General features: G+C 32.4%; 1 protein-coding gene across 1 annotated transcript in view; it reads left to right on the top strand.

Moving 5' to 3' along the window:
- LOC126744583 (transmembrane protein 131) overlaps positions 1-17,031 on the top strand; it is a 141,180-nt gene that overhangs the window by 91,946 nt on the left and 32,203 nt on the right. The window contains exons 19-21 of the mRNA XM_050452056.1: positions 260-495; positions 4,433-4,645; positions 4,727-5,007. Coding sequence (XP_050308013.1) covers positions 260-495; positions 4,433-4,645; positions 4,727-5,007 — 730 coding nt within the window. The remainder of the gene's footprint in view (positions 1-259; positions 496-4,432; positions 4,646-4,726; positions 5,008-17,031) is intronic.

Consider the following 17,031-nt stretch of genomic DNA (forward strand, 5'->3'; position numbering starts at 1 on the left):
TCAGGCCACAATTCGTCGAAAACTAGACCATGTTTAAAGAATGGCTCAACATAATGAGAGCAATGAAAACCACACCATCCCACAGGGCTTTGAAAGTTATGTTGAAAAAAATAAAGTTTTTACGAACAAATATTAACTCCGTATAAATACTATTTGTGAGTTTAGGAATATTTGTTTCGCTGTTTAGTTATTATAATTATTTTAATGAATTGCCATAAATCGTTGCTTTTTTTATCAATATGTATTAATAATTTTGTAGATAGACAAGGAAAATCAAAGAGTTAGCTGGTCAAAACGAAGAGTGAATATTTTATCACAAACAGGAGGTGACTCTAAAGATAATCCAGAAGCTAAAATTAAGCACGTTAGTTTTGTTAATAGTAAACTAAGAAGAAATGGGAAAACGTCTACGCTTCCTGACCAAAGTAAAGATACGGAACCAAATGATTATAAGGGAGACGATAAAACATTATATGGATATTTTAGTGCTGTTAGGTAAGTTTATATTTTAGAAATGATTTTTAGTCAAAAAGACACGAAGTTGAAAAGACTATTACGAAATTATTTAAATGATATCTGCGAACGCTCGTGAAAAGTGTTTTCGTATAGACGGTTTGCAACTAAATTTAAAAAATGGGCCATGGTAAAACTAACTAGTAAAGGTAACTCAGACATGGTCATTTTATCATGGACAATTAATCTAAAACAAAATCGATTTAATTAAAACGGGAATTGGTATTTAAGCATTAAACTACCCATAAAACTAATAAAAAACAGTAGCACAAGCAATTATTATTTGTAACAGTAACTATTATTGGCTGTAAATTAAAAGTAAAACAAAATAAGCACCACTTACTGGAAAATAAACACAAAAATAGTACAGTAAGAGCAAAGATAATTATGCTAACGAATAGATAACCCACGTAAATGGCAAGCTGTGAACCGACAAGGAGACATCAATGCTTCCAAATAAGAATATTTTATGCGCTAACCGTGTAAGAATCGAAGCGACGTTGCCATTACTGATAACATTTTAAATTTTATATAATTCTCTCGCGCCGCGCCGTATAAAGGCAGAACAAGGTATTCGCAAAAATTAAGTTTTGGGAAAATGGATGTTTTAATTAATTTTTAGTTTATTCTTAACATATTGATTTAACTTATTATTAGAAACGCGTGACTATGTTTTTTGCCTTATTTATTTAGATACACTGAGATAAAATTGCTTGGGCCTTAATATATAGTGAGGTTTTGTCGCCTGCATTATGTGCATTTGGTTTTGTTCGCATTAAAATTAAAATTTCTCTATTATTATTTCAAACGCTAAAATTTAAAAAAAAATGCACGTGCCTAGAAAAACAAAACGATTCCAAATCTATAAGACTTAATTTTTGGCATTTTTTGCATTGATTTGTCTTTGTACCGCATCGCAGAATTATTATTGATAAGGCCTTAATCTTTAAAGTTGACATTTGAAGGTAATTAGGAACAAAGTGCAGGAATATGTTTTAATAGAAAATAATTCTCACAAACATTTTAAATAACAAAATCAAAGAAACATTACTAGTACCTATATTATTTTTATGAAAAAACTTTTATGGTTTAAAAAATAATAGGATATCGGAAGTTTCCAATTCTTATATAGGCCTTTAATCCAAAATACGAGAGCATGTGTTGCTTTTTTTGAGGAACGCCCTAAGACACCTAAATCTTCAAATCCTTCAATGAGATCGAGTTTTTTGTTGTATTCAATTAGTTTTTTAATGCTAACCTCGTCAAAGACTAACACACATTTTTTTTCATTTTTGGTCATACCCTCACATTTTTTTTTAAGATGATACTTTAAACCGTTGTCAATATCTGTTTTAAATAAATTTTCGCTCATCCATCTTCGTATTGTTGAAACGGACGGTAAAATAAAACCTTTACGTCTCAAAAACATATATGCCGCAGGAGATTTATAAAAAATTGAGACAGACACTTCTTTTTCCCTGTTGTTCCATTTTTTTCTAGACTGTCCATTTAATTGCATCAAAATAAATGTTTTTGGTACTACTGATAGAAATATTAACAACGGCATTACTTTTGAAATTAAAGATTTATTATTTTTTTGTTTTAACTGTAAAAGTCGCATACGGAATTTATTTTTTTTTTTACTTCCGAGAATTTTTATTTGTTGTTTTAACATTCATTTTCTTGGCGTCATTGTATGATTTGGAAGTTTAATTATTTCCTCTAGTTTTTTTGTATTATGATCGCCTTCGTTTAGATGTAATTTTTTCTTTACATTTTCGTTGGTTGTCAGACTGTCTGTAGGTAAAGCCCGTTTTTTCCCCGAATAGGTCCTTTCTGGTGATAGTACTTTTAAATGTTCATCTGTTGGGAAATATACGTAGGGTATTGCATTTGTTTTTAAATAACGCCGTTTTTCCGTCCGAAAAGCGCTGTCCGCAAGATGTCTCTCACACAAGTGTTTATTTTTCAGGATGGCGCGCAAAAGAGAAATTCTATCAAAAATATTTATATCAACGATCCCATCCTCAAACTTCCCCAAAATCGGTATCATATAATACCTACCTACCTAGGTTACAATTTATCTTTCTAATTTTTGGGTTTGTATACTTTAAAGTTGGTCAAGATCAGAAGATTCAGTATATTAAAATAAAATAATATATTTTTCGCCTTCACTCAAAAAGTTCACTTTATTGACTTTTACAGATGAGGCAGTAAAATGATTAATAGGGAGTAAAATGATGAAGTTTACTACACGAGCTTTAGCGAAGGCAGTAATTTTAAAACGCCTATTTTACTCTAATAAATAACTATTATTATTTGTTATGGTACTATTTTTAAGGCTTTATCTCAAAGTAATTATTGTATATGACTATTTAAACCGGTATTATATATTTTTATTCTTTAAATTTAATTGTCAGTATTCAAAAATTAACTTTGTACATCACCTCATAGTTTTACCACCTTACACATTTTTCATTTACCTAAAAGTCAGAAAATTATAGTTTTTGGTTAACTGTAATTTTCATTGCCGAATAGTTCCCAATTAAAACTTGAGATAGATATAGATTGAAGGTGATGTTCATTTCACAGGTATTCAGCTGTAACTTTGCGTAAAAATACACGTATTTATACCTGGCTCTTCTAGGACCCACAGTTAAAGACCCATGAGTTAAAATACGTCGATGGGCAATCTTCAATTTTTTTTAATATACCGGGAAAGTAAAAAAATATGCCGTTTTTCCTCTTAAATGGAACACCCTGTACTTACTTACTAAGGCACTGTTAAGATTAAGTATGTTTATAGAACTCTAGGACTTACCGCAATTTAAAATCCAACGTTCGCAAATACTTGGATTTTTATAAGGAAATTTAAACATCTTTAACGTAGGATTCTCTCTTCTAGTTCGCATACAGTCATAATATTGGCATACATTGCCCGACATTATGTATTACAGAACCAGTGACAAAATTTAAAAAAAAATAACAGAATTATTTGTAAATAAGTTTTGTCAAAAATCAACGGAGAGCTTTGCCGGTGTTGATAACCTGTATCGATACGTCCGTCACAAGAGCGAATAACAAAAATAATATTGTGTTGCTCAGCCGAGTCGCAGCCGCCAAATTAAATTTTGCAACACAGCCAAGCGATCGGCCATATTTCAACGCGTAATTTCACCGATGGATCCTCGCTCGAAAAGCGGAGATCCTTTTAGGTGGTCAAAAAATTTACACGGGATGGGTTTTCTATAGTTTACTATTATTTTCTTTGGTAACAGTCAACATGCATCAAATATGTCATTAAAAATCGACTGCGCAAGTCCAGAACTCAAAATTTTAATAAGAGTCCAAGGATCGATTGAACTAGTTACGGATTAATCCTGAACAAGTAACAAAACATCTGCGAACGGCAGGATTTCGAACTAGAAGTTCAGGACTGGTCACCGCGGACGCTCTTTTTAACAATAGGCATGCGAAGTATAATTCTGATAATTATAATTCTGAACGTGTCCAGGACTGTCACCGCGAACAAAGCTGATGTTACTTGGATGCTTACGTTATCGCCCGGTTATTATCGTTAGTATCCGATGCAGTCGGGACATATGCGATAATAACCGGTCGATATCGTTAATGACCGGATTTTCATCATTGTCCGTAACAAATACTTATTTGTGATGAATTGTAAAGTTTTGGTAAATAAATGTATTATTATGATTATTAGTTCTTCGTTTCTAATATATGTGTTTCTGAAGATCTAGATGATCCTGTGGCACGCATTTTGAACATATCGCGCGAAAATATTTGAGTTATATTTAAAATATTCCAGAATAAATATTTTTTGCAGCATGTAGAAATACTATTTTTGTCTGAGATCAATTTTCTTAATTCAAAATAAAATATTAAAATAATATTTTTATAGGGAAAAACGTAGACGAGATCCCAAATTCAATAAAGAGCACCGTAAAGATGTACAATCTAGCAGAAAGAAAAATAATTTAGAACGAAAAAATACGAGTAGCACAAGCGAATCTGTCAATGAAAGAGAGACAAACAATCAACCAGAATTTTACATTCCTTTACCGGCAACTACGACTTCAAACAGTAGTTGGTGTGAAAGTAAAGCACGTTTTAGGTAAGTATTTAACGAGTTTATAGATTTTTTGTACTCAAAACATAAAGAGCAATTTAAGAGAAATAAATAATCTTTTTTAAGTGATGTTGTTGCGCGGACCGACAACTGCCACGATCAAACTCCAGAATCCACACACGATTCGGAATCGCCCCAAACTTGCGCCGAAGATGACACTTTAGAGAAACTAGAAAAAACTCCGATTAAAGTAAATCCAAGTTCTTTTAAGCCCAGCAGCAAACCCACATGCAAACCAACGATGTACGTTGAACCTTATAAGCCTATTGATTTGGGACCAATTGGATCGAAGCGACTTGGAACTCCGGACAGTGCTGGGCACAGTCCGGATTTGTTTACACAGGAAGGTAAGATTACTATTTAAATAAAAAAAGAAGGGTAGGTCAAAGTTTTGTTCAAAGAATATTGTAGCGTTTTAACTTCGATATAAATGATATTGCAGCTTACCGCCTCATGGCCAGAGATATTGCTGCATTTAAAACTGACCATGTTGTGTTATCAAAATTTTTACAGAAATAGTCAATTACAGTGGAAAATATATCTGTGATCTGAGTCGGCTCGTTAATGTGCATAACAAGGCCATATGTATTTAAAACATTCGAGAAACGCACCCTATTAACTCAATTTTTAACCAAAAAATTAATATTAAAATTCCTGCTAAAACATTCTTAGGACAATAAGTATTATTTAATAAAACTTCATCTATGCGTTCAAAAAAATCATTTACTGAACCTTAAGGAGAATGATAGACACATAAAATAAGGTTAAGCTGCTTACAAAAACATATTGAGAATTCAAACCCCTTAAATGGTCAAATTTGCTTATGATATAAATACACTATTGAAGGCAGTATTACTTTTTAATGAAATAAGGGTACCACTATAAATAAAGTTTTCCCTAGAACTAATAGATACTAGCATAAATTTAGGAAGAAGAAAGCATTCACCAGGCTTAAGCCAATGTTCAGTCATTAAAACTAAATCTGACAATACTAAACTATCCAAAAATAAATACAAAGTATCGCATTTATTCCTCAAACACTGAATATTCAATAAGAGAATCGAGGCACTGCTTATATTATGATTAGGCTTATTGTTATTAGAATGGTAGGATTATATGTTTTGGATCACCGTACCGGCCACCTAACATAAACCTTAATTCGTGTACTGATGATTTGGAAAATGCTATTGTTAGTTTTTTGCTTGAGGTTGATCTTTTTGTATTTGGTGGGGATTTGAATGTGGATAAGTCGACAGTCTTGGATGTACTGCTTTCAGTAAACTTTTCAATAAATATAATTTGGCACAACTTGTTCGAACTCCTACTCGTTTTTCTGCCACTGCACTTAAATTGATTGATGTTATTGTTACCTCAGATTCAGGTCTGTCGGCTGATGTCCAAGTAATCAACATGGACGCCATTTCTGATCACTGTTTGGTTTACACCGAATAAAAGTTGCAAAAAACACGCTCTCCCGTATCCTTTCATGCCTATCGAGAATATTCCAATTTCGTTTTTGTGGACTTTCTTAATGATATTTTTAGTATAAATTGGCAAGATATATTTAATCTGTCTGATGTGGATGCAATGGTTTCCTTTTTTCAGCAAAATGTGACTGATGTCTTTAATATTCATGCATCCTTTAAAACTTCCAGATTCACCAAGAGAGAAGAGAGAATTTAATTCTTTTTTTATTAATAGTATTCCGAAAACTAATTCATTACCTTCTTCGACGGCCGCCCAATATTGTTGTTTATGAACCTACAGTTTAACGTGGGTTCCAAACTACAATGTTTTGTTTTTATAAGACAAACACAAACAACCATGCCCATGCCGGGATTCGAACCCGAGACCACGGTGCTACCGGGGTCGGCAATTCATAACCTCTTAATAATGAAATAAATACCAAATATTATATTAATAAAGTACACCCTAATGTTGAGAACAAGTTTATGTTTAGGGAAATCAGTGAGAGTGATATTGAGAACATAATATCTAATATGAAGTCTGTCTCCATTGGGTCTGATGCTATTGGCATTAGGATGATTTATTTTTTAGTCCCTTACCTTACTCCTTATATCACACACATCATCAATAAGGCTCTTTCGTTGTCCAGATTTCCCAGCGAATGGAAAAAGGCGGATTTATTAGCCATTTCCAAAGTAAATAGCCCTGCTGAACTCTCACATTACCGTCCTACAAGCATCCTGCCTACCCTTTCCATAATACTGGAAACAGCCATGCACCAGCAATTAAAAACGTTTTTTTATAAATAATAAGATTATTTCTGATACCCAGTCTGGGTTCAGATCCTGGCATGGTACGGAAACATGATATTCTTCGCGCTATGAATAATAAAAAGCTACCGCAATGGTGCTGTTAGACTATAGTAAAGCATTTGATGCTCTTGAACATTCTATTTTGCTTGCCAAATTAAAATATTTTGGCCTACATAAATTCTGATCTTGATGCTATTGTGGAGGTGTCTAGTTTCCATTTTTGTCCGAGGTGCCTCTTAAGTCAAAACTATTGGTTTTTGAGATTCCTGTGTGGAATGTCTCCATCCAGGGAGTTAATCTGCAGCCGACTAGCTACGAAAAAAACTTAGGTATATTTATCGATAATAAACTTAATTTTGAATATCATGTTTCTAATATTTTACAAAAAGCTTACTATAAGCTAAAAGTCTTGTACATGTATAAAGATATTTTATCAACTAACATTAAGTTAAAGTTAACTCAATCATTAGTCCTCTCAGTGACCAGTCACGGAAGCGTTTTATTCTGGTCAGCCCTTGCTCAAAGAGATAAATATAGCTTGCAAAAATTACAAAATGCTTGCCTAAAATTCAGTTATAATTTAGTTATTGTAAGCAAAAATATGACCATGTAACACCATTATTCATCGAATCCTAATGGCTAAGGCTGGAAGAACGATTCAAAGTTTATATAGCTAGTCCGGGGCCCACGTAATCTATCGGGCCGTGGCGCACGTTTTGCTCTGCATCGGTAGACGTCCGAAGTTAGCGTGAATTATTTTATGGGCGATTTGAACTTTTTTGCTTTAGAATAAAATAAACGTATTTATAACTTAACTTAATAATAATAATAATAATAATAATAATAATAATAATAATAATAATAATAATAATAATAATAATAATAATAATAATAATAATAATAATAATAATAATAATAATAATAATAATAATAATAATAATAATAATAATAATAATAATAATAATAATAATAATAATAATAATAATAATAATAATAATAATAATAATAATAATAATAATAATAATAACTCGAATAATAATGACTTTTCATGTGGTGTACAGATATAATATATTTTATATTTCATAATAACACAAACAAGTAAATTTTTTACAAAGAAATAAATAACACACAACACTTAAATATAAATTCTGATTTTGTAACCATTATAACAAAAAATAAAATAAAACATTCTTTTTCATAAGATAAATAAAAATATAATTCTAAGATATCACATTTTTGGTAACTAAAAAATACTACCTATTCTAAAAAACTGCTATAAAATGTATTTTAAGTGGGTAAGTAAAATTAAATTTTACTTACTGCCTAATTTTTTAAGCCTTCGTTCAACATTTTTATTATGCTCTTGTTCTCTGAGATCATTATTTAGCTTTTTTGAATAATGATTTAAAAGTACATTTGCAAGGTGTGAAATGCAGATTTCTAATAAGCGTTTTTGTTTCATTCCGCATTCTTCACATTCGTCTAATATTTCAAAATCTGTTAGCACTAAGTTAATAAGAACTGATTTTTGGCAATTTACTTTTAGGAACTCTGTTTCATACCTTGCTGAAATTAAAACTTGCAAACAGGTATAGCATTTTAGTAAGAATTGTATTAAAAAATTCGTAGGATATTTTAATCCTCCGCGATCAGATATTTTTAGATATTCATACCGGCTGTCAAGATTATTTGTATCATCAAACGCCATACCTTTTCCAGAACATTTTGACAACATGGGCATTTAATTTTCTTTTTAAAAGATTTTTGTATTATGTATCCTCCAATATATATTAAGACTTGAATTTCATTTTCAGTAATATTAATTTCTTCGGTATCTAAATCTCTAAAGACGAAAGTATCAATAGGCTTTATTACAAAAGAATCTTCTTCTGTACAGGTATTCAAGAAATCCTTAACATGAAATTCCCCAAATTTTGATGAGTTTAGTTTTAAAATGCTTAATAATTTTAATTTGTGTTCTGATTCTAAAATTTGGGTAGCAGTAATATGATAGTTACCACCAGACATGCTACGGTATTTCCCAAATCTGCCTTCTATGTCATCTGATTGTATTTTACCAAATAAAACATATTCGAATTGTAAAAAGTTTAGTAAGTAGTCTGCTAATTCTATTAAAGATTTAGTAGTATGCGTAAGGGAAAAAAAGGTATCTGTTGTTAGTTTGCCATCAGAAGCTTTACAACTAGACTTTTCTCTATTTTTTTCATTCCAAATTTCTATCCACTGAACAAAGTTTTTTAAAAATGCAATATTTTCATCATTATTCCTAAATATAGCTTCGCGGGAGGAGCCTCTTTTTGTCAGCGCCAAAAGTTTATTTTTGCAGTTAACAATATTCCACCATTTCAACATTATTTTAAGAAATTCTACGGTTCCTTCGCCATTTTGCTCTAAGATTGAAGTAAGAGCTGAAATATTACTTTCATTAAAAATTTTTAAACATAGATTTACGTTTTGTTTTTCTGTTGAAGAGGGCCACAAAGATTTGGCAGACAAAGAGGGTGCCATTTTAACATTTTTGTCACATTCCATTGCATAAATTTGTGTTAAATCAGAGACAGAAGCACGTAAATGCTTTACAATTCCGCCTTCCACATTGAAACCACGTATGTTTAGGGTCTGTTTGCTATCGCGCTGATTAAACCAATTATTTCGAATACTTTTTAAAATATGTACCATGTCAAATAAAATAAAAAATTTATTGTCTTTATTAAATGGATTTGCAATGTTAGTTTTTATTTGCCCACCACATAAAATTTGGAAACATTTTCTGTTTACCCGATTATTATCTGATACAATTGCTATAACATAATACCCAGAGCTAGTAAGAATCTTAATTACATCTAAAAGGAGTCCATTTAAATATTCAGCTGTGACTTTTTTTACAGGATGTAGCGCCACTACATCTTTATTTTTTTAAAAATAAGATGACACCATAAAAGCTTGAATTGTAGTAACGGCTTCTAAATTATTATTTGAAGATACACCTATAATTTTTCCTCCCTTATACCCTATATCAGCTTTAACATATATTTCATCCATCATCAAAATTACATATTTTTCATTGTCGTTCAAAAGTCTTAGCTTTTCTTGCAAATATTTGACATGCGAGTTCGTAATACCAGTACTAGCACCTCTTCTTAATGAAAGTTTTTTTATATTATCCGGATGAGGGATAGTTAACACATTGCTGTCCCTTAACATTTTATAGGCACCAGGAAAAGTTAATTGTAGAGTACTAGCCCAAATGGAGATATCGTGGCATTTTTGTAAATGCCAAGTCAAACTGTTCCTTTAAAAATAAAAGCTTTTGTCTCACTTTTTCTGTAACTATATCACAATCGGTCTTAACAATTAAGCTTATTTCTTTTTTAACGTAACATCACAGATTCTATATCAGGTTTAGCATTATCATTACATAATTGGTCCATATACTGGAGTAATTTAAAAAACTGGGACCATTTTTTTAAAATACAATCTTTACCAAGATAATCAGGTGATAAGTTTACTTCACAATTACGCACAAATAATTTTACCAATAAATTAATAACTACTAATAACTAAATAAGTAGAAGTATCACTTTCTAATACTACAAACCCTGAATTGCTACCAAATTTTAACTTAAAACAAACCTTAAAATTTTCATAATCTCTAATATTATCGGCTGCATCTTGTTGTTCTCGTTTTTTTATTTCCCTGCGCTTCTGTTCGGTTAATCTTTGTTCTGGATCTGTTCTTCTAAGAGCAATTTGTTTGGTAAAATATTTCGGTTGATTTGGAAATATAGATGGTACAGCATCAGCGATGAGTTTTACTCGATCCCTTGCTAATGCTAATACCGAACCGTCCTTCTTTTCCGCTATTCTTTCACGCATAATGACATTTTCTTCGAAATGTTTAATACATACAACAGAATATTTGGTGGGTACAAAATTGTCTCTGTGGATATTTCGGAGCCATTTCTACTTTATTTCATCGTTATGTGGAAAATGAAATACCGTAGTATATTCTTCCCCAGCATAATTCGATTTGCATCCCGGTACACAGCAACGATCTGGAATTTTTTAAAATAAAACTTGGTTTAACGCTCTACTTCTACCTAAAAAACATTTATATTTAATAGGATTCCCTTTTTTGAAAGATGGAAAACGAATTACCTTTAATTAACACAGCAAAAGAATGTAAAATCATAAACCAAAATAAACAAATTATAATACCGTAATTTTTGCCAACGTGCCTCGAGTATTGTGATGGACTTGGCGCGCTGTAAAACCTAATGCAAAATTGGACGTCTAGGATGACGTCACAGCGGCAACAGCTCGCTGCACCTTGGCCCGTAGTTCCCGAGGGCCGCGGCTAGTCTCATTTATAAAACTGTCCACAGTATAGTCCCCAGGTACTTGTATGAGAAGGTGGTAAGCTGCAGTAGCATTCATGGTCGTAATATGCGTCATTCTACAAATGTTTGTGTCCCAAAGCATAGAACTACCAAATTTCAAGCCTCATTTAGCTATACCGGTGTTAAAATCTATAACGCGTTGCCTCATGATCTGAAGTGTAAGCACTCACTCGCTTCCTTCAAAAATCTGCCAAACTCCATTTTAATAGTAGTTTATAGTTTAGTATTTTACGAAAGTCATGTATTTTTTTTCTTTTTTTCGCTTTTTGGTTAACTATATTACTTGATTAAATATATGACATGATTATGTCTGTGTAGGATCGTTTTGTTTTGTAAGCTTAATTATAGTTACTAATTTATAGTTTGAACTTATATACATGTAGGAATTTATCGATGTCTAGGGTTATGATAATAAAAGTTCCTGGTATCAATTAAATAAGGTTTAATAATAAAGTCAAAAGTACAAACAGCAGCACAAACAGTCTAACAAAGATTCGACACAGCGGTAACACAGCCAAACCAACACGAACAACGGATGATTATTTTAAATCTCTTGATTTTCCGTCTTCTCGGGAAAAACTTTTATTTATTAAACGTTGTTTCGTCGTTATCGTCGTAATGTTTTTTTAATGTCCCGCCGCGCAACTTTCGCTCCTCAACTCTAAACAGAGACTAAAAATCCCCGATTTTGCTCTTACATCAACATTTCGCCTTCCAACTCGAATACCTAGAACTGCCGCAAAGAAGGCCGTTTCTTAAAAACGCTTCGATTGCTTATTATTATTATTATTATTATTATTATTATTATTATTATTATTATTATTATTATTATTATTATTATTATTATTATTATGATTATTATTATTATTATTATTATTATTATTATTATTATTATTATTTACAGCCAATTAAGGCTCGCACTCCCTTTAAGGGGGAGGGAGGGGGGGTATCATTTACTTATCCCAGATACCTCCGATATCAAAAGGATTAAGCTCTGTGGTCTGTGGGGGCCTTTTCGATGCCCTTAAGTGACCTGAAATGTAGAGTTATCTTCTAGGAATTTTCGGGTGCTGCGAGCAGTTGCCAGTAGTACTGCCTTTTGCATGTGCTTATATAGATGTTCGCCAGTTCCTAGTTGTTTAAGGTATTCCAGTAGACTCTTCGGTATTACACCCGTTGTCGATATAACAATTGGGATGGTCTGAACATTATCCATTCTCCATTGCCTTCCGATTTGAATTTCTAGATCTCTGTATTTGGCGATTTTCTCAGTGTGTTTCTCTTGCAGATTATTGTTGTTCGGTATGGCTACGTCAATTAGAGTTGTTTTCCTGGAAATTTTATCTATTAAAATAAGATCTGGTCTATAATGCCTTACATGTTGATCGGTAAGTACACTGCGGTCCCAATATAACTTATATCGGTCATTTTCCACTACGGGTTCTGGAGTATATTTATAATACGGAACCTTCTATGTTGTAATAAGTTCCAACTTCATTGCCAACTCTTAATGTAAAATTTTCCCAACTAAGTCGTGTCGTTCTTTGTATTCTGTCGCTGCAAAGGCCTGACATCCTCCTATTATGTGCTGGATTGTCTCTGATGTTTGGCATCCATACCGGCATTTGTCGTTTTGTAAGGACGGATCTCTGACGATGTGCTTGAGATAATTTCTTGTTGGTATAACCTGATCTTGGATGGCGAGTAGAAAGCCCTCTGTTTCTGAAAACATCTTGCCTGATACCAACCAATAGTTCGACGAAGCAGTGTCGACATGATTTTGGCTGATCTCATTAGGAAAACTTGTCTTACCCTTTTCACAAACTCGTTAGTCAGTTCGCATTTCATTGTTGTTCAATCGTTTGTGATTGTTTCATCCCCAAGTATTTGTAAATTTCGTGTTCGCCCATGGCCTCGATGGTCTGGACATTCTGCATCTGATATTCTCCTGGCTGAATTTTTCCTCGGATTATATTGAGAGTACGGCATTTATCTAGTCCAAATTGCATGCCGATGTCGTTGGAGAACTCTTCTACTATATGCAGCATTTGGTTTAGTTGGTTCCTAGTTGCAGCTATTATTTTTAAATCATCCATATACAGTATGTGATTTAACTTTGCAATCTCGCTGTTATTATCTCGGATGCTAAACCCATATTTGGTAGAGTTAAGACGGTTCGAAAGAGGATTCATAGCAAGGCAGAACCATAATGGGCTCAGTGAGTCCCCTTGGAAGATTCCTGTTCGAATTGGAATGTTGTTTGTACTTACTGTGCTTTTACCCTGTACTTCGAGCTGGATCGTTGTTCTCCAACTTGTCATAGCGCTCTCTAGAAAAGACAAAGTATTACCATCAACTTTATACACTTTTAATATGTTTATAAGCCATTCGTGTGGTACTGAGTCGAAGGCTTTCTTATAGTCGACGTAGGCAGTAAAAATATTTCTCTTGTTGTGATATGCCTGGTTGTTGATGACAGAGTCGATAATAAGTTGTTCTTTCCAGCGCATAGACCCTTTAGCGCATCCTTTTTGTTGTGCGGCTATGATGTTGTTTTCGTCACAGTGTTGATAAATGCGCTGTGTTAAACATGAAGTGATAATTTTATATAAAGTAGGTAGGCACGTTACCGGTCGGTACTTAGACGGATCTTGTGTGTTGTTCTGGTCTTTAGGTAGTAGATAGGTTACTCCTTGCGTTAGGAATGCTGGCATTTCCTGTGGGTTAAGAATAACGTGGTTAATTAATTCTGAGAGTTTAGGATGCACACTCCGTAGTTTCTTTAGCCAAAAGTTATGAACTCCATCTGGACCAGGTGATTTCCAATTATGCAGTTTTTGGACAATCTGGTTGACTTCCTCGATAGTGAATGGTCGATGTTCCATCTGGTTATATTTATTACTGTTTTGTTTCTCTTCAGTAACCCAGCTTGCGTTGATATTGCATGTTGTTTGAGTTGCAAGTTGTTTGATCCAAAAATCTTGAATTTGTTCTTTCATGGGGTATTGCTTATCTGGGTGATCTGATTTTTAATTTAGCTCTCTATAAAATTGTTTTTCGGCCTTTCCAAAACGAAGATTGTCACGTTTTCGGTTATTACTGGTCTTGTATCTTCGTAGGCGCCCTGAAAATAAGGAAAGTTTCTGTTTTATTATTATTGTTATTATTATTATTATTATTATTATTATTATTATTATTATTATTATTATTATTATTATTATTATTTACAGCCAGTTAAGGCTCGCACTCCCTCTAAGGGGGGGGGGATCATTTACTTATCCCAGATACCTGCGATATCAAAAGGATTAAGCTCTGTGGTCTGTGGGGGCCTTTTCGGTGTCCTTAAGTGACCTGAAATGTAGAGTTATCCCCTAGAAATTTCCGGGTGCTGCGAGCAGTTGCCAGTAGTACTGCCTTTTGCATGTGCTTATATAGATGTTCGCCTGTTCCTAGTTGTTTAAGGTATTCCAGTAGACTTTTCGGTATTACACCCGTTGTCGATATAACAATTGGGATGGTCTGAACATTATCCATTCTCCATTGCCTTCCGATTTGAATTTCTAGATCTCTGTATTTGGCGATTTTCTCAGTGTGTTTCTCTTGCAGATTATTGTTGTTCGGTATGGCTACGTCAATTAGAGTTGTTTTCCTGGAAATTTTATCTATTAAAATAAGATCTGGTCTATTATGCCTTACATGTTGATCGGTAAGTACACTGCGGTCCCAATATAACTTATATCGGTCATTTTCCACTACGGGTTCTGGAGTATATTTATAATATGGAACCTTCTCTGTTGTAATAAGTTCCAACTTCATTGCCAACTCTTGATGTAAAATTTTCCCAACTGAGTCGTGCCGTTCTTTGTATTCTGTCGCTGCAAAGGCCTGACATCCTCCTATTATGTGCTGGATTGTCTCTGATGTTTGGCATCCATACCGGCATTTGTCGTTTTGTACGGACGGATCTCTGACGATGTGCTTGAGATAATTTCTTGTTGGTATAACCTGATCTTGGATGGCGAGTAGAAAGCCCTCGGTTTCTGGAAACATCTTGCCTGATACCAACCAATAGTTCGACGAAGCAGTGTCGACATGATTTTGGCTGATCTCATTAGGATGCCGCCCATGAAGGGGCTTCTCCATCCAGATGCGGAGTTTTTCCTGGTCCGTATGATGGTAGCTGCACGCTTCCTCGCTCTTAAGTTGTAGAGGAGTGGAATCGTCTATTTGATTTATTGCGCGATGCAGCGTGGAATTTTCTCCTTGCCTGTAAAAATAGGATCTTAAGTTAGTGATTTGTTTTTCAAGTTGTTTACCCAGATCTATTAATCCTCTTCCTCCAAGGTGGCGGGGAAGCATTGTTCTTTCAGTGGCACTTCGAGGGTGGTGGTTGTGCGTTTTAGTAAGTAGGGTCCTCACTTTTCTTTGTAGCCTTTCTATGTCTGTCCTACTCCAATTAATTACCCCAAAAGAATAACTAAGAGCTGAACATGCGTAGGAGTTAAGTGCCTTAAACATATTTTTGCTGTTGAGATTGGTTCTCAAAACTTGTTATTATTATTATTATTATTATTATTATTATTATTATTATTATTATTATTATTATTATTATTATTATTATTATTATTATTATTATTATTATTATTATTATTATTATTATTATTATTATTATTATTATTATTATTATTATTATTATTATTATTATTATTATTATTATTATTATTATTATTATTATTATTATTATTATTATTATTATTATTATTATTATTATTATTATTATTATTATTATTATTATTATTATTATTATTATTATTATTATTATTATTATTATTATTATTATTATTATTATTATTATTATTATTATTATTATTATTATTATTATTATTATTATTATTATTATTATTATTATTATTATTATTATTATTATTATTATTATTATTATTATTATTAATATTATTATTATTATTATTATTATTATTAAAACCTCCCCTAAAGGAGGACTGGCTAGAGAAAAAATTCTAGACATATTTCTATACCCCCAAGCAATATACCGGGTGGTGCGTCATAGGAAATCCCATGCTCATTTTAAGGGGGTTAATTATTGGCCTTCCTGTACATTTTACAGAAAAAATGTTAGATAGATAAATAGAAAAGATAACTTTTTGAAGAGACCAATCTGGTAAACCCTCGTGCAAAGTTTTAAAAAACTTTAATAAGCGAATCTTCAATTATTCAATTAAATGTAATTGCAAAATTACCAAATTTTCGGTTCAGGTAAAACCAAATATCAGCCACCAGCAAATAATTTGTTATAAGGCTTTGTCAAATCTAACGTACAGCCTAATACAAGAAATGTTTTTTTTTTCATTTTATCAATCTCACTACTTTTTTATCTAAACTTTTATTTAATATAACGATGAAGTTAAACCAATAACAATTATTATTATCGATTATTAAAAAAACAATTTTATCATACTAAGAATTTAATCAAACCAATAACAGTATCTAAAATATTTTCAATTTATTTTCCCATCAAGCCTATCTGGTCCATTTCAACCATTAAATCTATTGTTAGTAAACTACACTCCAAAGACATTGCAATAAATAATTGTAAATGTTTAACTCAGATGATCCGAAAAAAGAGAGAACAGAACTCTTAATATTTTACTAA

The sequence above is a fragment of the Anthonomus grandis genome, chromosome 14 (assembly GCF_022605725.1).
Source record: "Anthonomus grandis grandis chromosome 14, icAntGran1.3, whole genome shotgun sequence".
NCBI lineage: Eukaryota > Metazoa > Arthropoda > Insecta > Coleoptera > Curculionidae > Anthonomus > Anthonomus grandis.